Source organism: Mesoplodon mirus, assembly GCF_964341445.2.
Source record: "Mesoplodon mirus genome assembly, chromosome: 3".
NCBI classification, from domain to species: domain Eukaryota; kingdom Metazoa; phylum Chordata; class Mammalia; order Artiodactyla; family Ziphiidae; genus Mesoplodon; species Mesoplodon mirus.
The window spans coordinates 106,930,676-106,955,753 of record NC_138978.1 but is presented as its reverse complement, the minus strand read 5'-3'; the positions used below and the strand labels follow the sequence as shown (position 1 = coordinate 106,955,753).

Here is a 25,078-nt window from a genome sequence, read left to right as displayed (position 1 = left end):
ACCTGAAAGTTACAGTCTCATAATATTTCCTAAAATCAAACGGGAAGGTGATAAGCTACTTCAGAGTAGTTATCAAATATTTGTCAAATGCCTACTATATGCCAGTTATTGTATTAGGTGATGGAAATAAGTATTGCACTTAATTTTTGCATATTACCCAGCATATAAGGAATAAACAAGAGAACTTGCTTTATAGGTAAGTCCTAAGACGTGAAAAACCCAATGACCAAAGACAGATAAAACTCTAGCACTTAACCACATACTCATTTTCAAAAGACATTAATAGGGACTTCTCTGGCAGTCCAGTGGTTACAACTCTGTGCTTCCAATGCAGGGGGTGCGGGTTCGATCCCTGGTCAGGGAACTAAGATCCCACCTGCCACGCGGTGTGGCCAAAAAATTTAAAAAAAAAGACATTAATAAAGTATATAATTATACTTAGCGTTGTATAATGAGAAGCATACATCAATAGAACACCATTTGTGTCTCTAGGACTTACATTGTGGGAAAATAGCTCCATTATTTAAAATTTTTTATCATGGAAATTTTCAAACACACAGTTTAAATCTACCATAATAGCAGTAATCACACTAATAAAGTTAATAATAATTCCTTAATATTATCTAATTTCCAGACTTTGTTCAATTTTCTCAAAGTGTCTCAAACATGTCTTTTTACAGTTGGTTTATGTGAAGCTGGATTCAAACAAAATCTGCACATTGCCTTTGGTTTATATGTTTCTTAAGCCTTTTAAAGTTTGTAACAGTTTTCTCATGCCATTTATTTGTTGAGGGAATGGGCCATTTGTCCTTAAGATTGCTAATATTCTGGATTTGGCTGTTTGTATCCTCATGGTTTTATTTAACATGTTCCTCCATCTCCAGGATTCTCTGTAAAATTGTAGTAAGATTAGAAGCTTGACTAAATTCAGGTTCAATTTCTTTTGAAGAATACTTTTGAAGTGAGCTACAAGTTTGTGATGAAGCATAGGCTCATTGGCGAAAGAGCTAGAATAACAAAGTTCTTGAGGCTCCAGTCAATGTTCAGATAATTTTTTATTTGGCTGTTGTAGGTTAATATTGAAAAATTGGAAAAGTTATACAATACCAAAAAGGGATTTTTAAAAATAATTTTTATTGGAGTATAGTTGATTTACAATATTGTGTTAGTTTCAGGTATACAGCAAAGTGAATCAGTTATACATACACATTTATCCATTCTTTTTTAGATTCTTTTCCCATATAGGCCATTACAGAGTATTGAGTAGAGTTCCCTGTGCTATACAGTAGGTCCTTATTAGTTATCTATTCTATATATAGTAATGTGTATATGTCAATCCCAGTCTCCCAATTTATTCCTCCCCCCCCCCGGCTTTGATGACCATAAATTTGTTTTCTACATCTGTGATTCTGTGTTTTGTGAATAAGTTGATTTGTACCATTTTTTAGATTCCATGTATAAGCAATATCATATGATTTTTGTCTCAAAAAGGGATCTTGACTTAGGACTTTTAATTGATGAAATTTTTTTTTTTGCTTTGTTGTATACTCTTTTCATAGATAGACACCAAGATCGTTCTTCTTCCCTGCCACCTCCACTGCCAGAAAGAACTTTAGAGTCCTTCCTTGTTGCTGATGAAGATTGTAAGTGGCAGTGCTCTCTCAAAAAAGTTATAAAAATGAGACCATTAAAGGTTAACAATAAAGTAGGATCTAAATGGAAAAGGTACAAAGAATGATTAAATAAGATAAAAATAATACATTTAGGGGCTTCCCTGGTGGTGCAGTGGTTGAGAGTCCGCCTGCCAATGCAGGGGACACGGGTTCGTGCCCCGGTCTGGGAAGATCCCACATGCCGTGGAGCCGCTGGGCCCGTGAGCCATGGCCACTGAGCCTGCGTGTCCGGAGCCTGTGCTCCACAACGGGAGAGGCCACAACAGTGAGAGGCCCGCGTACCACCGAAAATAATAATAATAATAATAATACATTTAAAAATCCCATAATGCATTGCAAAAATAATGAATAAAAAAGTCAAGCTAAGAATTACTGAATATATACCTGTATACAATCTGAAGGCTTAAGAAGCTATGCAACAAAACACTTTTTTTTTTAGGTATGCAGGCTCAACCTGTAGAGACTTATTCTACTAGCTGTCGTAACACCATGGAAAATTCAACATCTTCAAAACAGACATTGAAGACTCCTGGAAAATGTTTCACAAGGAGTAAGGTAAAGAAGATAGGAGTTTATGGAAATATGCCAGAGGCTTTCCATTACTGAAAGTCTCCCTACCCCTGCCACTCCAACCCCGGGCCACCAGCATTAAGATGAAAAATTAGACTAAATATTTTCACTGATATTCACTGTTGGCCTCACAACAATCAAAATTAATGGAGGGAAACTAAAAATTTAAAAAAAAACCCAAAAACTTAAAGCATGCCCAATAAAACTATCAACTTTTTTTCCCTGAAACTAGACAAATTGATTCCAAAGTTCATATGGGGGGAAAAAAGAGCAAGAATAGTCAGTAAACCGAAAAAAAAAAAAAAGTAAAAGCAGTGAAAGAAGGGTAGCTTTATCCGATATTAAAACATCGTAAAGCCTCAATAATTAAAATGGTAGGATATTGGTGTATGAAAAGAAACACATACCAACAGAGCAGAAGGAGAACTTCAGAAATAGATCCAAAAATGTATAGGAATTTAGTATATGATGAAGGGAGCCTTTCAAGTCAGGGAATAAAGATGGATGTTTTAATCACTGTTGTTGGTTCAACTGGATAACAACCTAGAGGGGAAAAAGGTAGGATCTATACCTCACAGCTATACCAAGATATATTCTAGTTGGATAAAAGATTTAAATACTAAAAAACAAAAAACCAACCCATCAAAGTACTAAAAAAACCTGGAAAGGTTACTTTACAACCTGGGAGTGGGAATGATCTTTATAACTATGATTCAAAATCCAGAAGCCATAAGAAGGGAGATTTATAAATTTAACTAAATAAAACAGAAAATTTCTGCATGGTAAAACAACAACAAAAAATCACCTTAAAAATCAAAACACAAAGAACAAATTGGAGAAAAAAATATCTGCAACTGGCATCATAGTCAAAGGACTATATTTCTTTAATATTATATATTTCTTTAGCAATTCATAGAAAATAATAACCCTAAAAGAAAAGTGAGCAAAAATACATGATCTGATAATTCAAAGATAAGTAAATGTGCATGATCTGACCTTTAAACATTTGATATGTTCAACCTCACTCATAATAAAAGAAATACGAATTAAAACCACAGTCACATACTGTGTTTCATGTTTCAGAATGGCAAATTCCAAAGTCTGACTACACTCTCTGTTAGGAAGGCTATGGGAAAATAAGCACACTCTTGCACTCTTGGTGGGAATGTAAGTGGTATAACTTCTATGGAGGACAATTTAGCAATACCTATCAAAATTACCAATGCATACATCCTTTGACCCAACAATTCCACATTTAGGAATTTATCCCACAAATATGCTTGCTCATATATGAAATGAAATGTATACCAGGTTATTCATTATACCATTATTTATAAGAGTAGACAATTGGGAACATAAATGTTAATCATTAGGGGAACTGATTAAATAAATCATAAATCATGGTATATGCATACAATGGAATTCTATGCAGCTAAAAAAAGAATGAGGACTCTCAATATACTTTTATATATTTTATTAACTTTTGCTTAAAAGGGTGAAAATATGCTCTATATTTATATTATATATTCATAAGTAACTTTGGAAGGATACATAAAAACTAACAACAATGGTTACCTGCGGGGGGAGGATCAGAAACTAGGTAGATGGAAAACAAAGATGGGAGCATTTTTACTAGGATATTTTGAATTATAAATAATCTATATTTAAAAACTAAATAAAATTTTTCAAAAAAATTTATTAAATATCTATTATATAGAAGATTACATTTCTAAGTATTAGGAAAATAGAAATGTCATAAAGGACATCTAAATGTCCTTGAGAAGAGTACAGTTGATCTATTAGAATGCCTATATAAGAAACAACATGAAAATTATCAAAAAGTAAAATACTATGGAACAAACTGAAAACATACACCCTGAGGAAATGTGAAGAAAAGAAGAAATCTGGGTAGATTCCTAGAAGAGGTTAAGTTAGAGACTTCACCATAAAGGAGGCAGAAGACATGGGTTTGCTGAAAGAGGGAGAAGAAAGTAGCATGGTTAACAGTATGAAGTGGACCTCAGTAAACTGAGTACAGAAAATGACTGGCAAAATTTTTTGGCCTGAATGGAAATGGCAATGTATCACAGCTATCTTCAGAAGCCATTGTGGGTCCTGGAATGGTCGCCTAGTAAAGAAGACAGGTAGGAACTCCATCTTTCCCCCTGACACAACAATAGCACTATTTCTAAATAAATAGTGTGATTCTTATATGGGTGGAAAATGTAGCAAGATAAGATCAAGTGGAGACTTTGCACTGAATTAAAAACTGGCAAGATAGAAAAATAATTTTGTACATTTGATATCCATTTTTAAAGAAATTAATCCTTTTGACTGAAATCTATATTTCTAGTTGATTAAAGTATTTTGGATTTCACAGGGAAAAAACTCACTTTTTCCTTTTCTTCATTTTGTAGAGTTTGAAAATTTTGCGAAACATGAAAAAGAGTAAGTTTCTTTTACTTATTTTTAGAATACACATACCACTTTCAATATTATGTAATTTTTCCTTACATAACCACTCTGAAAAAATGAACAATATTATTCCTAAACAGAACCTTGTTAGGGTCCTATGTATCAGAACAATCACCCCTAGGCCTTGTAGTCTGCTAGGTTCCACAATGCTAATACTGGGTAGGGAGTAAGGGGAAAGAAAGTTTCTGTTTGATACACAGGAATAATAGTATGATGTTTGGCACTTTCTACCCATGGTAAGATACCGTCATACTAGTGTGTTATTTAAAATTCCCAGCAGTCTAACCTCAGATGTACTTTCTTTGAAAGTAGTCATAGCAAAGCATATTGTGAAACAAATGTGTTGATTCAATGAAATAAGCAAAGTATTGACACATTTCCATTTTTACCATGTATTATTAGCAATAAAAGTCTGTTGCTTACTGTTTTTCCTATATTGTAATAAAAACAAAACCCAGACTCCTGAAACTGTGGGAAACTGATTATCTTAGAAATTTCTATTTACAACTACAAAGTATATAAAACGTGGTGGTATATTTTTTACAAATTTGATCCATTGGGTTAGTCATCAAGGACCAAACAGCTATTTGGTACTATACTGGTATTTAGGGTGGGACAAAGAGCACTGAGAAAACTTGATTTAAGGTATAATCTAAGTAAGAAGGTTTATAGCTGAATCTTACTCTTTTCACTCTATCTCCCTGTCCATAAACTTGTGCTAGTCTGCTTTCATTGCCACCACACCTGATCTCTGAAGTGAACTGACTTCTTACCTATGATGGGCTGAAGCATGACTGGAAAATATACTCTTTCCTCTACAGTCAGTCAAAAGAGAATTTAAACACTGCAAGAGGAAATTATAGTATGTAACATAAGAAATAAAACAGCTAAAAGCAAAGAAATGAGTAACTTGAATAGCTAGCCAAAGATTGATTTGATCAGCTTAGTTTATGAAACACCCAGTTTTCTTTTTTTTTCAAATTATTATTTATTTTTGGCTGCGTTGGGTCTTCGTTGCTGCATATGGGCTTTCTCTAGTTGTGGCGAGAGGGGGCTACTCTTGGTTGCGGTGCGCAGGCTTCTCATTGTGGTGGCTTCTCTTGTTGCGGAGAACAGGCTCTAGGTGCGTGGGCTTCAGTAGTTGTAGCGCATGGGCTTAGTTGCTCCTCAGCATGTGGGATCTTCCCGGACCAGGGATGGAACCTGTGTCCCCTGCATTGGCAGGCGGATTCTTAACCACTGCACCACCAGGGAAGTCCCTACAGTTTTCTTTCTCTAAAAAAAAAGCAGAAAACAAACCCAAAAAACTTTCTTTCTCTAGCTCCAACCCTGTCTTGGGGATATCAAACAAAGATACAGAAACTTCAGGTAGATTTAGGTTGGCATAGTTGTGAGATATGGTATGACTGTCTGAGACTCTGAGTCTTATTTCTAAGTAAGAGCTCCCAGGTCATTCTCTAGATTTATGCTAATTTCTATTTCGCAGTTGCCTTCACCCTCTGGTCTTCTGTCCTTAAATTAAGAACAAAATCTGGCCCCCAAAATTGATCCTGAAGCTTTAGACTTCTCTGCCTTTACTTGCATGTGTTCTCTTCCCCTTCTAGATGGTCCATGCCTCCTGAGTTCTATATGTTCTCCCTTTAGCCTGGATGACTTACTGGTCCTACTTTTAACGAAATTAGGATTCTTCACCTGTTGTTTTAAGTTAGCATCTAAGCCTGGTGTCAGGCTCTTTCATTCATTCATTCATTCAATGAATATTTGTTGAGTGCCTCCTATATGCCAGGCATTCTGCAAGGCACTGGGTATGTGATGGTGAACAGAACAGTGTGAATTTGGTGTGTTGTAGGCACTCAAAGGAAGCCATCATAGCTGCAGGGTATTAAGAGGAGAGAGGGGTAAGGTGTGTCCAAAAGATGGTAGAGATGAGAGGTAGTTAGATCCTTATGGGTCATGTTAATGACCCAATGGGAAGTCACAGAAGAGTTTTAGACAGAGATGTTACATGATCTGTCTTTTGAAAAGATCATTCTGGATGCTGGTGACAAGAGTTGAAGCTGTCAGCTATGCCACCTGATGCCTACTTTTGGTGGGAAACTTTAGCTGCTAGGAAATCCTTCATTTGCAAGTGACAGAAAACCCAACTTAAGCTAGCTTAAGCAGAAAAGGGGAATTTATTGGCTTATGACCAAGAGTTCAAATGATGTAATTAGAGATGTAAAATCTCATTCCATATCTCCTAACTTTGTTTCACTCTGTTAGCTCACTCATAGGCAGGCTTTTACCATGTGATTTCAGGCTTATGATGAAAAAAAAGAGCTCTTTCCTGGTTGCTCAAGCAACAGCCTGATTGATGACTAGTGTTGATTGGGCCTGATTGTCTTGGCTAAACCTAAACCAATTATTGCCAGTATATTTAATGCTTGGATTAAGAGGATAGTGTCATACCTAACATTCAGCAATTGTTACATGTGGACGCTGACCAATAAGGAATGAGGTCAGACCTAAACAACTGGTGTGACCATGGCAAAGTACCAGCTGACAGCCCTAGTCATAGGTCAGCTCCTTCATCTAAGGGTTGAATGAGCTCCACGAGAAGTATGGCAGCTGAACATTGGAGAGGGGTGGTTTCTTAAAGGAAAATTCAAGTTCAATTATCAGAAGAAGGAATTAATGCTGAGCAGGCAGCATAAAAGTATCTATGACATGGGCTTCCCTGGTGGCACAGTGGTTGAGAGTCCGCCTGCCGATGCAGGGGACACGGGTTTGTGCCCCGGTCCGGGAAGATCCCACATGCTGCGGAGCGGCTGGGCCCGTGAGCCATGGCCGCTGAGCCTGCGCATCCAGAGCCTGTGCTCCGCAACGGGAGAGGCCACAACAGTGAGAGGCCCGCTTACCGCAAAAAAAAAAAAAAAAAAAAAAAAAAAAATATGGACCATGTTTTCACTGGATTGTTTTCAGAATTGGGCAGATACTGATACATGAATATATTAAGGTGCTGGGAAGAGAAATATATTTTTAAGTCTGGCTATAGGTAGCTAAAATAGCAAAACAAAGCAACGTAACAGTGCTTTTGGGCAGATTCTGGGCCTAACTAGAATCATCCATAATGGGAAAAAAGTAGGCTGGAAAGCGAAGAAAGATATTACAGGCGTAGAGGATGGTGGAAGAAAAATCACAGACTTGCCACGGTTGAGCTAATGTGGAGAACAAATTATTTAAAAGTGTACTTAAAAGCGATCAGAGTGCAAAGTAAGATGCAGTTGAAAGCCAAAATGTAAATCCCAGAAAAAGTTGATTCACAGTAAAATGGATTGTATTCCTGTATCCTTTGGTGATTCTCTCTAGTGTTGGGTTTATTATACAAACAATCTGTTTGCAAAGAAAAGAAAACTTAAAAAAATATGCACACAAAAATGAGAAAATTATAGTGTCAACCCATTTGTAAACATCTATCTTTTGTTACATTTGATAGCGATATGTTTATCTGGAAGTATTAATTAATTTGGAGGAAATGTGTAATCTCAACAATTATGTGGTCTGAGTCTGTATCCATTCTTTCCCTTACATTTTTTTCTTTTGATTCTAGGTATCTGTAATTCTTCCCCATCAAACAATCCTGCAGACTCTGTTCAGTCAAATAACTCCAGCTCCTTTTTGAATTTTGGTATGTGTGTTACTTCCCAGCAGAATTAAAAAAATATTTATCTTAATTATTTACAGTATAAGAGATACAACTTTAATATGATTTAAGTTTGCATGTATACGTCCTTATGTTTATATTCTTTTTCATGCCATTTATCTTTTTATTTTTGACCTCAGCTAACTCTTACATCTTACATAGGTCTGAATTGCCTAGCATATATGGAAAATAAAACTAGGTACCAAATGATCACGTTGGCATGTAGTAAATGAATGTGAAAGCCAAATGAAGAAATTCTGAAATGCCATAATACTCTAGTTCATATCTAAGCAAAGTTATAAAAAAATATACAAGTGTGATGAAAAGAACAGAAGATGCTGCTATCTAATCTTGTGTAACTCATGCAACATTAGGCGCTGAAGCACAATTCTGACAGTTTAAAGGAACTGTTTGCCCAATTGCTCTTTAGTATAAGCTATAAATTTAAAATAATTTTATATTAAGCATTCCATTATTCTATATAACATAAATTCATGATACTATTTAAGGTAGTATTATGTATACTATAATTTTTGTAAGGAGTATAGCAAATAATATAGGATATTACTACTAAAAATTATTATTAACCAAAAAGCAGACCCCCTGAAAAGGTCTGGGGGACCTCCAGTGGTCCCAGGGACCACATCCTGAGAACTGTTGCTCTATGGTATTGTCCTTATCTGAATGATCAGAATTGTTGCTGCCACGTTCAGATTGCAGGTGGCAAGAAGATGAGAGAAAAATGTGGAAGAGGTGTGGCCTCCTTTTCTGGTCTTAAGGCACTGGCCTGGAAGAGGCAACATTATGCCGGCTCACATTCCCTTGAAAAGAACTTATACATGTGTTATATCCAAACTGTAAAAGACACTGGGAAATGCAATAATGCTGGGCAGACAGTTTCCCATATACTATTCTATTCCTGAAGAAGAAGCAAGGAAAAATTTTAGTGGACAGGTAGCAATCTCTGCCGCAGTTGGGGTTATGGTTCCTATCTCACCATGGCAAAGTATTCAACTAGACTCTCTGGATCTGTTTCTTGGGCTTTAAAATTTTTACTTGGATTACATTAACTCTAAGGTTTAAAATGTTATAATTAGAAAAAAGTTATTATTCTTATGAAATCATTTAGTTAAAAAGTTCATGTAGAATATTATATAACCTATGAAAAAAGCACCAAACTTTACCTGGAACACAAATGTTCCTTGCTTCCTTCTTTTCTCTCAGTCAGAGACACCACTTGAATAACTCATGGCCCATATAACTTTACAACAGTCTGTGATATAATATGAGGATAAAATATTGTACAGCTGTCTCCATGTTGTTTCTTCTCAAAGTTGAACATTTTATCTACTTAAAAAGCAGCACCTAATTTTTTCATTGGTTCTCTTTTATAAAAGAGGCATTATAAGGGCATTTTACTCAAAAAGTACTTAAATTAGAATGAAAAAATTTGTGGTTTATAAACATTTTTATTTTTCCTGAATTGTCCTACATGCAAAAAAGGTAGCTCACTACTGTTCTAAACTATTGAGTATTGATCAGTGAAAAACACTGAATGTAGCTATTCCTCAAATTTCAGATACCTAGTACTTATGTGTTATATTCTTACTTCTATTCTCAGTCCACTTCAGTTACAATCAAGCTATCTGGACTGAATGGATAATTTTGTGACTATTGTGTGAAACTATTGAACCTGGAATATATTTCCTTCTATCTTCTTATTTACCACTCAGAGGAGTGAAATGTGCAGGAACTAGGCTGTGCGCCCCCTCCCCCTAATTTTTTTTTTTTTACCACCACTATTAATAAATTTTAGTGGATTTCTTGTTTTTATCTTCTTTTCATTCCCTCTTCCCTAATCTCCTTGTCTTCCAGTTCTGGCATAGTTTTTGGTGTTTCAGATTTAGGCAGTACTTGAGTAGTTACTATGTGCCAGGCATTGAGCTGGGTGCTTTAACCAGCTGATCATTTTCATCAGTTCTATAAGGTATATAATTCCCACAATTTTATAAGATGATGAAATTAATCATCTTTGAGTTTTCCATTCTCTGTTTTCCCTTTGTATTTCGATTCTTTCATTGCTCAATTTGAGCCCTTAAAGTTGCTAAGTGTAAGAGTACCTTGAAAATATAACGCTATCAAAGAAAAGTCATATGTTGCTAAAGTGATTAAGAACCTACGTCATCAACCTGCATATATTCTGAAGGCATCCAGAAATAGCCTTCATTGGTTATGCAAAATTTCCTCATCCTCCTTCTGTGTGTGTGTGGGGGGGGGGGGGAGGCCTGGAGGGGAGTGTTTGAGGAGAGAGAGAAATAAAAATAATTAACCACTTAGTTTTATTATTAGGTTTTCAGGATTGTTTAATACTTTATTTTTTCTAATCTTTTCAAACGTAATCTCTGAGTAAATTGAGGGCTTTCTGGGTCAAAGTAGAAGTACAACTGAATTTAATACAATAATTTTCTAAAGCAATAGCGCTTATTTTTCTGAAATTTAAATTCCCCAGTTTTGTTTTTCTGATGAATGGGTGGTGGGTGAAAAGACATAGATAAAGGATATTATTAAACAACCCACCCCAACAATCAGCTTAAAAAATGGGCTAAGGAGTTGAATAGACATTTTTCCAGAGAAGGTATATAAATGGTCAACAGGCACATGAAAGGATGCTTGACATCAGTAATCATAAGGGAAATGCAAACCAAACCCACGAGATATCACATCATACCTATTAGAATGGCCATTATCAAAAAGACAAGAGACAAGTGTTGGTGAGGCTATGGAGAAAGGGCAGCCTTGTGTACTGTGGTGGAAATGTAAATTGGTACAATCGCTATGGAAAACGGTCTGGAAGTTCCTGAAAAAATTAAAGATCCAGCAATCCCATTTCTGAATATATATCTGAAGGACATGAAATTATCTCAGAAGAGATATTTGCACCCCATGTTCATTCCAGCATTATTTACAATAGCCAATTCATGGAAACAACCTATGTGTCCACTGACAGATGAATGGATAGAAAAGATGTGAGAGATATATGTATATGGTTGACCCTTGAACAACACATGGGGTTAGCAGTGCAACCCCCTGCACAGTGAAAAATCCTCGTAGAGTCGTACCAGTCCTAAGGGGGATTGGTCCCAGCACCCCCGTGGATACTAAAATCGAAGGATGCTCAAGTCCTTTACATAAAATGTCTTAGTATTTGCATATAATCTACCTACATCTTCCTGTTTACTCTAAATCACCTCTAGATTAATTATAATACCCAGTATAATGTAAATGCTATATAAATAGTTGCTGGTGTGTGGCAAATTCAAGTTTTGCTTTTTGGAACTTTTTGGAAATATTTTTTCGAATATTTTTGATCCACTGTTGGTTGAATCCACAGATGTGGAATCTGTGGATGCAGAATCTGAGGATAGGGAGGGCTGACTCTATATATACATACATGACTATCTGAATTATTATGTATATATATATATGATATTATTCATTCACAAAAAAGAAGGAAATCCTGCCTTTTGTGACAACATGGATGTTGGGAGAACTACCCTAAGTGAAATAAACCAGACAGAGAAAGACAAGTACTATATGTTCTCACATGTGGAATCTAAAGAAGTTTAGCTGATAGAAATACAGAGTAGAATGGTGGTTGCCAGGGGCTGGGAGGTGGGGGAAATGGGGAAATGTTGGTCAAAGGGTACAAACTTCCAGTTATAAGATGAATAAGTTCTGGAGATCTAATGTACAGCATGGCAACTGTAATTAACAGTACTGTGTTATATACTTGAAAGCTGTTAAAAGTAAAATCTTATATTGAAAAGAAAATCTTAAAAAATCACCACACACACTAGTAGACAATTATGTGAGGGGATGTAGGTGTTAACTAACCTTAATGTGGTAATCATTTCACAATATATACATGTATCAAATCATCATGCTGTACACCTTAAACTTACATGTCACATGTAAACAAACATATGTCAATAATATTTTGATAAACCTGGGAAAAAAGAATACTATATGCTGAATTACCAAAGGCTATTACAATCATCTAATTATTACCATTATTAAATTTATAAGTGTTCTACAAATTTAAAATGTTATTAGTATTCTATTGTTATCATTTAAGCACTAACATAATTACTAGAATGCTTTTACAAAAAATTACTAAATTGATCAAAGATGCTGTCTAACCTTTTAGAAAAAAATCCATGTATTTGCACATATTATAATACACTCTAAAATCCAAGTGTTCATTTCTGTATAAGAAATCTTTCTTTTTTCATTCAATTTTATTTTTGTTCCCAGGTTTTGCAAATCGTTTTTCAAAACCCAAAGGACCAAGGAACCCACCATCAACTTGGAATATTTAACACAAGTTTGGAAAATCAGCTGCAAGTGAATCTGCAAATGAAACTACTAGAATACTGCTAGCTAGAATAAGTGCTGTATATTCATAATATCTACAATGAAGATACGGTAATGTGTTAATAGCATTTAAAAGCAATATGCAAATAAATGTCAGAAGTTTTACATTTTCATCTCATTTACACCGGGTTGGAAAGCACAAATAGGAGTTTGTCATTTAAGCTATGTATAGAGAATGCTGTATGAGAAAGTTTTACAATGGACTTATTTTTCCTTTTTGGAAGTTATTTTTAGTCTACTTTACTTTCCTACATAAATATAAACTTTAAAAGATTTGTAAAAATTGGATCTCAATTAAATGTCTATATTTTCAGAAGTTACCATAAAAAGTGTTTTGAAAAATCTTACCTTGTGGTTACAGTATAAAATTATTGCTTGTGACAATGACTATTCCCTGGGAATTATTTTTGCCTAAATGGAGTATACATCTTTCCAAGTGCTGTGGGAAACAAGAGTAGTAAGAAAAAGAAGTTATATTTAAAGAGAATACAATATATATGTAATGACAGTAATCAGTTTTTCGTTTGGATATACCAAATAACAAGATGTTCAAGCACATTCCGGACAAGGTTTAGCCAATGTTATTCAGTTACCAAATCTAGAAGAATAATCAACAAAGTAGCTATCTTTTGGTGGCATTTTTTTTCATTTCAAAGGTCCTATATAAACATGTACAATTTATATCCAACTAACTAGAGGCACTACTAGTTAAAAATTTTTTTCTATATGAATATGGATCTGCCTTATCTTAAAGTTGATCTTTCAAATCTAATTTTATGTAACACATAAGTTAGTGGGTAATTATTACAAAGGATTCCTCTGACATCCTAATGACTTCACTTAAAGAGTTCATAACTTTCTAAAAAATGAAATACTTAAACAGCATTTGTTCTTCAATATTTTTCATTAGGAATCCCAATGAAGGCACACACTGGATGAAATATTACCTGTTTATTGTAGTGTAATGTACACAAGAGGTGCTCAATAAACTTTTTGGTTTTTAAACTAACTTTATAGTGTTCATCGAGCTGAGTACTTTTCCAGGTACTAGTGTCATCAAACCACAGAGATTTTATCTGAGTACTTTATTGTAATCAATTACTTCCAAATATCTTTATCAAGGCGGTAAAATGTAAAGTGACGATCAAATTGTAAATAAATTTCTGGGCGGACACCTTGGTGAGTAGTGACGATTTCTGGAGTGTTCTCTGGTAGACACACTTCTCAAATTTATGCAATCGTATACTTACGATTTGAAAAAAATCTTATTAAGAAATTTCAAAACATGTTTTTCCATCTAGAATTTTCCCGTAATTGTAGGGAAGGATTCAAAATAATGGATGAACTCTATACATTTCCAGGCACTAGAGGGGATGCGGCTCGACGGCGAGGTGGGCGGCGCTCACCAGGCTCCCAGGCAGTTCTTGCACCTGCCTTGTCGCGCCTATACTTGTAACCATAGCAATCAGTGGCCAGGAAGAGGTTCAGAAATGTCTGATTTGCAGCTCCGTTCGATTTTAAAGCAAAATCGCCCTCATTTGACATATTACCAAGTTCCTTTTTCCTCTGCATCTCATCGTTTGTCCAGGGGTAAAAGGCCGGGGATTCTTGTACCTCACAAAGGTTGTGAGAGGAATAAGAAATTGAAAAGTAACTATGGAGACCAACTCCTCCGTGTAAAATGACGAAGGGGCACATGGAGACGATAATGGGAACGAGCCGACAGACTGAAAGCTATTAACATTGTTTCGGCCGTTAAGGCGGTTGGCGGCAACTCTCCGCCCAGCGGCGGTTGCGTCGCAGCCCGAAGCGTGACTCGGCGCACGCTCCCTTTCGGCTCCTCGGCTCACCGAGCCAGCGACGCGGCGGGGGCGCGGAGAACTACCGCTCCCGTGAGGCTCCGCGCGGCCCAGAGTGCTTTACAATAGAGCTCGGTTGGAGGGCCCTGCGGAGAAGCTCCGGGAAGTACTGCTTCCGGCCATGTTCAGCTTTGGACGAAGAATGGCCGAGAAGCGGAGAGTGGGGGGAGAGACTCCAATGCCCAGCGGGCCGTGCGCGGGCGGCGCTTGCGCGGTACGCGGACGGGGGGGCGGTCGGGCCATTTAAATGTGTGTTTGTGGGTGAAATGGCTGCGCAGGTCGGAGCGGTCCGCATAGTACGGGCGGTGGCGGCGCAGGAGGAGCCGGACAAAGAGGGGAAGGAGAAACCCCACGCTGGGGTCTCGCCGCGGGGAGTGAAGCGGCAGCGCCGAGCGAGCAGTGGGGGGTCTCAGGAGAAGCGGGGGAGGCCGAGCCAGGACCCCCCTCTCGCTCCCCCTCACCGGCGGCGTCGCAGCCGCCAACATCCCGGGCCGCTGCCGCCAACGAATGCAGCCCCAACCGTCCCAGGCCCTGTTGAGCCTCTGCTCCTGCCGCCTCCGCCGCCACCTTCGCTGGCACCCGCCGGGCCCGCTGTCGCTGCCCCTCTCCCGGCTCCGGGCACTTCGGCCCTCTTCACCTTCTCACCCCTGACGGTGAGCGCGGCCGGGCCCAAGCATAAGGGCCACAAGGAGCGGCACAAGCACCATCACCACCGCGGCTCTGATGGTGACCCCGGCTCCTGCGTTCCGGGAGAGCTCAAGCACAAGGACAAGCAGGAAAACGGCGAGAGGACTGGAGGGGTGCCTCTAATCAAGGCCCCCAAGAGAGGTGAGAGCAGCCGAACTGCCCCGAGCTTGGGCTCTATCTAGGTCTCTCTCTGTTGCAATATCCCGCCCCTTTAGCCCCGAAAGACTCCAGCTCCCTGCTTACCTCCTGCTGCTCTACTCCCCTAAGCCCACTGGGGTGGATCCTGGATTGCAAACCGTTGACACCGTCTGACCTACTTGAAGCTTCTCGCTTCGAGGCCGAGCTGTCAGTTACTAACCCCCTTACCAGTCCCCCCTCCCCGAGCCTTTACCAACGTTTGTTTTCAAATTCGCCAGGGTTTCCGCGCCGCGCGGTCCTTGGCGTGGGATTTAGTAGGTGGGGTATTGAAAACTGCCTGTCTAAAGTAAAGGCTTGTCGCTGAAATCCCTCTTTTCCTTGTTTTCTTTGATGGAAAGCTTGAATATTCACTCTCCTCTGCCCCACTATATTCACGAGTATGGTTTGGGGCTTTAAGGAGTTTGAATTTGTACCGAGATTAGGCTCGACTCACTGGTTGCCTTAGCTTCTGCAAGGTGAGATATCGAACGCAGTTTATCTTGGTTCTTTTTTATGTGGAAGTAAAACTCATTTTTAATTTTCATATGAAATCTTAATTTTCAGAAAAGGGACAGGGAAGGTTTTCTCTTCCCTTTGATCCTAGAAAATAGGACCAACCAAGCCTCTGAAAACTTCAGTAGGAGATAGTAGAGACAAGAATTCTATTTGCTTTTTCATCTGCCCGGTGCAACAGATGGAGAATTTATTTATTTCCAATAAACTCACTAAAGTCAAGAATATTTAGCCCAGAAAATGTAGGACTATCTGAGTGTGGGTTCTAGAGAAGTTAGGTTGACCAAAATTGCTGTTTTCATATTCCCAAGTACCTGTAGCATTTATTTACTTTCTCTTTAGAAGAAGGGTATGGTGGGGGGAGGGATAAGAATTTTGATTATGCCATGTGTTTTTACTTTGTATATGATTTTATATAATTTGTTAGAGTTGTCTCCTCAAGAAGAGTTTAAAATACTTCCATGTTTCTTAGTACTGGGGCAGTTATTACGTGTTAATGAACTAGTCTTTCAATCTCAAGTTTGGTGAGTCTTGGATTTCTTCCACATATTTGGTCTTAACCTAGGGCTAATTAATGTGTGTGTGTGTGTGTGTGTGTGTGTGTGTGTGTGTGTGTGGTGCTACTTCCAGGTAGTGCAGTTTGTTGCAAATAATTGCTCAGTAAGTTTTTATTGAATTGAACTAAATCTTTCTTCCTTTGGTGGTATCCAAGTCTTATCCTCAGGAGTAGAATTTGTGCCAAACTGACAGGAATGCCAGTTTCCACCACTAATATGCAATGATCTTGCTCTCTTTTGTGTCTGTATTTCTCACCTTCTCATTTCATGTGTGTATGTGTTTTTGTGTGTTTCAACTGTACAGAGCTAGAGGGAATCTTAGAGATCATCCAAGTCAAATTTGTATTGTTGAAGAGTGAAAACTGAGGCCTAAAGTAGTGAAGAGACTTGTCTAGTCACAGTTAATTAGTAACAGGTACCAAAAAAAAAAAAAAATCATTGATCTAATAGGGAGTAGAACCCAGGTCTCCTGAATCTGAGTTCAAGCTTCATCCTCCAGCTGCATGATGTTGCTTTCTCTGTTTGCTATTCATTTTTTCCACTTCTTTGCTTATCTTTTCCCTGTGCCTTGGCATCAGAGTGGCAGTAGCCGTCCTATTAAGAATTTCTGACCTAGCCCCCTTTTATGGGAGGATAGCGGCAAATACATGTATAATAGTTCTTAACACAGTGTGCGTCTCTGAAAATTGCAGAGGCCGTGTCTTTAAAAAACAAACAAAAACAAACTTTTAACCCAGTGCTGCCTGACAGAACTTTTCTATGGTGATGGAAATGTTTTCTATAAACGTGTTGTCCAGTATGGTAGCCATTAGTCATATGTGGCCCTTGAACAAATCTTGAAGACTTGAAATGTGGCTAGTGTGACTGAGGAACTGAATTTTAAATTTTATTTCTAATTAATTTATAATTAAATAGTCCTTTTGGCTCTTGGCTACCACAGTGGACAGTGCAGTCCAAGCATTTGTGGTTTGCTAGTATGTGAAGGAGGAAAGTGGGTTAAGATTAGGTCATTTAAACATTTTAACTTTTTAAAAAATCAAGATATAATTGACACATAATATTATTTTTAAGTGTACAAAGTAATGATCCATTATTTGTATATATTGCAAAATGATCACCACAATAACTCCAGTGTAAACATTTTGACTTTTGAATGAGAGACTGTTGGATTATATATTCTGGAGGGAAAGATTCCCTTGCCAAATATGTTGGGGAAAAAACAATAGCCTCCTAGCTATATGACACACACTGGCATTTTTAAAGTTCTGAGAATCTTACAGAAAATAAACTGGTTTAACCTTTGTTTAATCCACGCTTTTGCACTACACTTTGATGGATACCTTTTGTTTTTCCACTAAATATCTTTATACTCGTTATAGTGATGTGCTGGAGGCATGCCTCTGGAGTCAATCTGAGTTTAAATCGTGCCTCTACCACTTACTGTGTGACCATGGACAAACTACTTTAAGCTCCCTCAGTTTCAGTTTTCCTGTCTGTAAAATGGGGTTGTGGTATTTCTTTTATAAGATTGTTTGTAGCTTAAGTGAGACAATATGTGGAAAGCACTTAAGTGTCTGGCTGTTATTAAGTACTGTTAAAACTGCTTTTTGTTATTTTATCACGCTTGATCCTTGAAACAACTCTAAGATTAATAAGGAGAGTGGCTAGACCCTTGTTATTTACAGAACTATGTCTTCCCTTCCCTTATCCGCAGGTTTTCAGAAACTCTTTTAACTTTTTATTTTGAGATAATTATATGTTCACAGGAAATGGCAAAAATAGTACAGGGAGGTCTTTACTCTTCACTAATTTCCTCCAAAGGTTACATCTTACATAACTATTGTATAATATCAACACCAGAAAATTAACAAATTAACATTGGTACAATGGTGTGTGTATACTTTTGTGCCATTTTAACACCTGTAGACTAGTTTAACTACCACTGCAATCAAGGTACACAACTATTCCATCATCACAAAGATCCCCCTTGTGCTTTCTCTTTGTAATCTTAGAACTTCCTGTGTCTCCCCACCTTCCCCAACCCCTAGAAACCACTAATTTGTTCTCCAACCCATAATTTAGTCATTCTGAGGATGTTACATAAATGGAATATATATGGTATGTGATCTTTTGAGATTTTTTCCCACTCAGCATATCCTTGAGATCTATTCAAGTTGTATGTATCAATAGCTCATTTTTTTTCATTACTGAGTAGTGTTCTATGGTATGGATATACCACAGTTTAGTCACCTGTTGAAGGACATTTTGGTTGTTTCCAATTTGGCCATTATGAATAAAGCTTCTATGAACATTCATGTTCAGGTTTTTGTGTGGATGTAAATTTTCATTTTTCTCTGAATGCAATTGCTGGGTCATGTGGTTAAGTATATGTTTTGTTTGTGTTTTTGGAAGATATCGCCAAACTATTTTCTGGAATATCTGTACCACTTTACATTCTCACCAGCAATGTATGAGAGATCCACTTTCTCCACATCCTTGCCAGTGTCTGGTATTGTTACTATTTTTATTTTATCTGTTTTAATAATGTGTAATGATACCCAATTGTGGACTTAAGTTGCATCTCCCCAATGGCTAGTGATACTTAACATCTTTTCATGCCATCATTTGCTGTCCATATAGTCTGATCAATAAAATGTCTCTTTAGTTTTCGGCCCATTTTCTAATTGAATTGTTTGGTTTTTTACTATTGAGTTTTGAAAATTCTTGATATATTACAGATATGTATATTCTTTATCAGAATAACGGTTTGCAAATATTTTCTCCCACTCTGTTGTTTGTCTTTCCATCCTCTTAACAGGGTCCTTCAGAGAGCAAACATTTTAAATTTTGTTAAAGTCTAATTTGTTGATTTTCTTTTATAGATTATGCTTTTGGTGTCATGTCTGAGGTCCCAAGACCTAGGTCCCATAGATTTTCTCCTGTTGTTTTCCCAAAAGTTTTATTTAACTTTAACTTTTACATTTGAATCTCTGATCCATTTGAGTTAATTTTGTATAATGTGTGTGGTTTAGGTTGAGGATTTTTTGTTTTTGTTTTTGTTTTTTTTGCCTATGATATCCAGCTGCTCCAGCACCTTTTGTTGAAAAGACCATCCTTCCTCCATCGAATTACTTTTGTACCTTTGTCAAAAATCAGTTCCACTACCTATTTTTGTACAACCTTTGAGCTAAGAATGGTTTTTACATTTTAAATGGTTGGAAAAAACCCGTGACATATGAAATCATATGAAATTCAAGTTCAGTGTCCAGAAATAAAGTTTTATTGGGACACCACTCCACTCATTCAATTGTATTGTCTCTGGGAGCTTTTGCACTACAGCAGTATAGACAGTAGTTGGGATAGATGATATGGCCTGCAAAGCTTATGGTCTGGCTCTTTGTAAAAGAAGTGTGCTGATCCCTGAGATAGATCATTCAGCTGAGAGACCTGTTCCTGTACACCAGCCCGACAGTACTCGATCCAAATTCATGTATAAGTTAATTATAAATTTTGATTCCAGACATATTTGGAGTTGCTCATAAATAGTTGAAACAAAAATTTAATCTGTAAATGCTAAGGTAAACTTGCTTCATATGTAAAATGGGAAGTATTTTTGAAGAGCTGAAGTGTCACACTTCAGCTTTTCTAGTTAGTATATGATAGAACTGAATCTAGAACCCAGTTTTTTTTGACTCATGGTCCAGTTGGCTTTTCACTTTCCACTAAGTACATTTGCATTGTTAATAAAGAGATACTAAAATATTGTTTGATTCTTGCAAGCAGCAGGCTTGAATCTTAATTAAATGATAGTTACCTGTGTCTTTTGAAATCTTAATTTTTTCTGTCCCTCTTATTGCTCATAAAAACCTAGAACAAACTTCCTCAAAAAAAACTCCCATCAAAAAAAGTAATGCTTCCATTATTCTTGGCTAATAAATTAATGATTTTAGTAGTGTTTTAATATTTTTTTTAAAAAGGAAAGGAGGAAGTTGATTTCCATAGCTCTCTTCCCCACTGTCATTAAAATGACAGGATTGCTCTTATATCCTCTAGTGAGTCAGCCTTCCTTTCTCACATTTTTCATCTTTGACCAACTGCCCAACTGCTCTCACAGGGAAAGTGTCCCTAAGTCACACAACAAATTGAAATTTTCTGTGATGTCAAAAAGCTATTGGCAGGAATTTTAATTTAGAAATAGTTTATTGTTTTCAGTGATAGGAGTGGGGAATTATTGGGGGATTATACAGAGAGCTGAGATAAACAGATCTCATTTATCAGAGCAACACCTTCAGAGACTGATATTTTACTTTACCTGTCTAGAGAGAGGCAAACAGGCCTTTAAGGACATTTTTTGCATAACCTAAATAATGCTATTTTTGTGATTATGTAGAATTATCATGTTGTGGGCACTCAGTAAAATATTTGTTGAATGTAGTGATGCTCCATTTATTGGAGGTTTTTCCAAGCCACCTCAAGTCCATTAGTTGTAATTAGATAATTTTAGTTAATCATCTAAGGGGAGTAGATAGAGAAGGCAGAAAGAAGAGTTTTGGAGTCAGGTAAGAGTTTGAATCTAGGTTGTCACCTGTTACCTTTGTGACCTAATATAGGTAACATATCTTGTTTCAAGCTCCATTTTCTTCTCCGTAAAAAGGATTTATATATCTACTTCACTGGTTTGTTTGGAGATTAAAATGAGATAACATACATGATCCCTAGCAGACACTTGATGAATAATAGTTTTCTTCCCTCTTTCAGAGATTTTTCCCCTTTTAATGTGATTCTCTGTGGTCCACCTCATTGTACTCTAGGTTGATAATTTCTAGCTCTAGTTTTTTAAAAAATTAATTAATTAATTTGGCTGCGTCGGGTGTTAGTTGTAGCATACGGGATCTTCCTTGCGGGGTGTGGGCTTCTCTCCAGTTGTGGCATGCGGGCTTAGTTGCCCCGCGACATATGGGATCTTAGTTCCCCGACCAGGGATGGATCGAACCTGCGTCCCCTGCATTGGAAGGCGGATTCTTTTCTTTTTCCTTTTTCTTAAAAAATTAATTAATTTATTTTTGGCTGCGTTGGGTCTTCGTTGCTGCATGTGGGCTTTCTCTAGTTGCGGCGAGTGGGGGCTACTCTTCGTTGCAGTGTGCAGGCTTCTCGTTGCAGTGGCTTCTTTTTGCGGAGCACGGGCTCTAGGCACACAGGCTTCAGTAGTTGTGGCACATGGGCTCAGTAGTTGTGGCTTGTGGGCTGTAGAGCACAGGCTCAGTAGTTGTGGCACACGGGCCTAGTTGCTCTGTGGCATGTGGGATCTTCCTGAACCAGGGCTTGAACTCGTGTCCCCTGCATTGGCAGGCGGATTGTTAACCACTGCACCACCAGGGAAGTCCCTGGAAGGCAGATTCTTAACCACTGGACCACCAGGGAAGTCCCTCTAGCTCTAGTTTTGATATCCCAGAATTATTGCCAATTATTTCAAGGAATGTTATCAAATATTATTATTATGAAAATGATAAAAATGGTGAGGGAGGACTTAATTGTGTGTCAAATACTGAGATGAGGGCTTTATATTCATTCTCTCATTTAATTCTTACAATAACTCTGAAATAGATACTAGCATTAATAACATTTTAGATGGTAAAAGTTTAAGGAGATTTATGAGCTTGCCCAGATGTCTTAGTGAGTAGTGGAGCTGGGACATTAACCTGGGTGTGTCTAACTGTAAAAGCATCTGCTCTTCAATAACACACTCTACTGCCTCTACAGTTAAACTTTTTGCAGTAATAATAGCAGTTAACGTGTTGAGTATTTGTCATGTTCCGGGACTATTCTAAATACTTATATGCTTTGTTTCATGTACTCTACACACTGATTTTATGAGGAGGTGCTGTTGTTTTCCCCCATTTTACTAATGAGAAACAAGGTACAAAGAAATTAACTCGCAAAAGGTAATACTGCTAGGAACTGGTAGGACAGGGATTCAAATCTAGCCAATCACTCTTAAACACCATAATTAGAGGGGTGGCAGGTAAAGTAAGGCAGTGTTGTAACTGTACAGTGATTTACTAAAATGATGGCTTCCAGATCTGCAGTTTTTTGTTTTTCCTTTTTAGTCAGGATTTTATGTGGAGCTGGAAGAACTTTTAACAAGACCAAAAAGAATTTACTTTCAGAAAATAAAACTTTAGCCTTTATTCTTTATTATGATTAATAAAATATAAAAAATTATAATTGTTTTGCTTTTGCTTATCCACCATGATTTTTAGGAATTGAGAATATTACGTATTTTTAAGTTCTAAGCTGTAATTCAAGCATAAGAATGGTGTTAATGAACTTAAGTTTTGTAATGTGGAAAGGTAATTTTTTTTTGCATTAATGAAAGCTTTCAATAGTGATGTTAAATAAATGGTACTATTTAATAGCTGATAATATTAATGGTATTAGCACATATGAGGATTTTATTGATAGTGTCATGTATTAATCTATAGTTATAATGACTTTTTTTTTTTGCGGTACACGGACCTCTCACTGTTGTGGCCTCTCCCGTTGCGGAGTACAGGCTCCAGATGCGCAGACTCAGCGGCCATGGCTCACGGGCCCAGCCGCTCCGCGGCATGTGGGATCTTCCCCGACCGGGGCACGAACCCGCGTCCCCTGCATCCGCAGGCAGACTCTCAACCACTGCGCCACCAGGGAAGCCCTATAATGACCTTTTTAAAGATAGCCAGCAATTTATCTCTCAAATGTTTGTATCTTCCTCTGTAGAGGTACATACTTCTCTTTATATTTAATTTCACAGTTTGATATGTGAAAGCTTTCCTTAATGACAGATACAGTGTATCTTGGCTCTTTTTCTATAAAAGAACTGATGTCCATAAACACTCACTTCTGCACTGTAGGGAAATACTCAAAATATTACTTCCTGAATACATTCTCTGGAAAGCTAGAAATACTCTACCAGAAATGGAAAGATTGTGAAGACTTTAGACATTGCTTTTTTAAAAAAATTGATATATAATTGACATACAACATTATGTAAGTTTAAGGTATACAACATTGATTTGAAATATTTATTGCAAAGACTTTCTTTTAAATAACTTTTTTTTTTTTTTTTTTTTTTTTGCGGTACGTGGGCCTCTCACTGCTGTGGCCTCTCCCACTGCGGAGCACAGGCTCCGGACGTGCAGGCCCAGCGGCCATGGCTCACGGGCCCAGCCGCTCTGCGGCATGTGGGATCTTCCCGGACCGGGGCACGAACCCGTGTCCCCTGCATCGGCAGGCGGACTCTCAACCACTGCGCCACCAGGGAAGCCCTAAATAACATTTTTAATGCTAGGAAAGACAACCCCAGTATCATTCTCCTAAAGCAACGGTGACTAACTTACTGTAATAACCTTTAACAACTTTGTGTATGTATGCCATTCTCAATTAGTTGCCATCACAATAATTCAAAAATAAATTTTGTTTATTCATGGAAATTCATTAGCTAGTGTGATACATGTAGTCTCAAATTTCTGTATAAACAAAAGCAAGCTTTATCTCAGCCTTAGATAAGAATCAAAATTTGAAAAATAGGGTTAGTGAGGAGATTGAAATTTATTTCATATTTTAGACTTTTATGTTGAAATATGAGATTACAATCAATTTAAGGCCCTTTTCGTTTCCTTGTGCAGTATTTTTTTTGAGATGGGTTGTGTTAGACTAATTAAATGGTTCTCATATAAATGAGTTTTGGAATGAAACCCACAGAGCCTTGGCCGTGATAGAAATACCATTGGTAAGCTGATAGTAGTATAGAAAATGTGTTACAATCAAGGCAGCTCCTTCTTGGTGTTAATTTCAGTGGCAGATCTAGGTCACAATTCATCTTCTGCATACCAAATACCTCCTCTGAAGCTTAAAATAACCTATCTATTCATAGGTATTTTTTCTTTTTCTTTATCTCTTTCTTTTTCTTTGCTTTTTTTTTTTTCCCCCTGTGAAATTGCCAAAACATTTAGCAGAGGGAAATTAGATGACTATTTAAAAATTGGTCTAACCTTTATATTTAATGGCATTAACATTTAGTTGCTTGGGAGAATTGCCCAAATTACTGATTTGATATATGGGAAAAGTATTTAGATTAATTTTATCTGGTAAGAAATACAAATTACTGTTACTACGTATTTTAAGAATTCTCAAAGATTTAGTTACATATAAAATAAAAGATGGCTTTTTCTCTTGCCACTTTAAACAATCTAATTTCATTATATTTTGGTATATGGTTTCAGTTTACCTATAAGTGATGCTTGCAAATGAAGGGCTTTCTTTTTGTTGTTTAAAATCAAATATTAAACAGAATGAAAGTCATTTGGTATCTGTACACTCACTTCAAAGTCTGACTTGTACATTTAAATATTTTCCTTAGAAGGTTTTTTAACTTCTGTAATATCTGGTGACTTGGAATGATTTTGTATT

At 37.2% G+C, this 25,078-nt stretch overlaps 2 protein-coding genes and 1 long non-coding RNA gene across 3 annotated transcripts in view; 2 read left to right on the top strand and 1 right to left on the bottom strand.

Annotated features, from left to right (window-relative positions):
- PTPN22 (protein tyrosine phosphatase non-receptor type 22) overlaps positions 1-13,185 on the top strand; it is a 59,727-nt gene extending 46,542 nt beyond the window's left edge. Inside the window, exons 17-21 of the mRNA XM_082613423.1 lie at positions 1,560-1,643; positions 2,113-2,228; positions 4,661-4,691; positions 8,308-8,385; positions 12,715-13,185. Of these exons, the coding sequence (XP_082469549.1) occupies positions 1,560-1,643; positions 2,113-2,228; positions 4,661-4,691; positions 8,308-8,385; positions 12,715-12,779 (374 nt within the window). The 3' untranslated portion in view covers positions 12,780-13,185. The remainder of the gene's footprint in view (positions 1-1,559; positions 1,644-2,112; positions 2,229-4,660; positions 4,692-8,307; positions 8,386-12,714) is intronic.
- Positions 4,743-15,792, bottom strand: LOC309799832. The gene is made up of 3 exons (XR_014293351.1): positions 15,624-15,792; positions 13,183-13,273; positions 4,743-5,993 (listed from the first exon to the last, which is right to left on the bottom strand). It is a non-coding gene; the product is annotated as an uncharacterized lncRNA (long non-coding RNA).
- RSBN1 (round spermatid basic protein 1) overlaps positions 14,815-25,078 on the top strand; it is a gene marked incomplete at its 5' end in the record, with an annotated part of 43,128 nt that continues 32,864 nt past the window's right edge. The window contains 2 exon segments of the mRNA XM_082613422.1: positions 14,815-14,856; positions 14,858-15,521. Coding sequence (XP_082469548.1) covers positions 14,815-14,856; positions 14,858-15,521 — 706 coding nt within the window.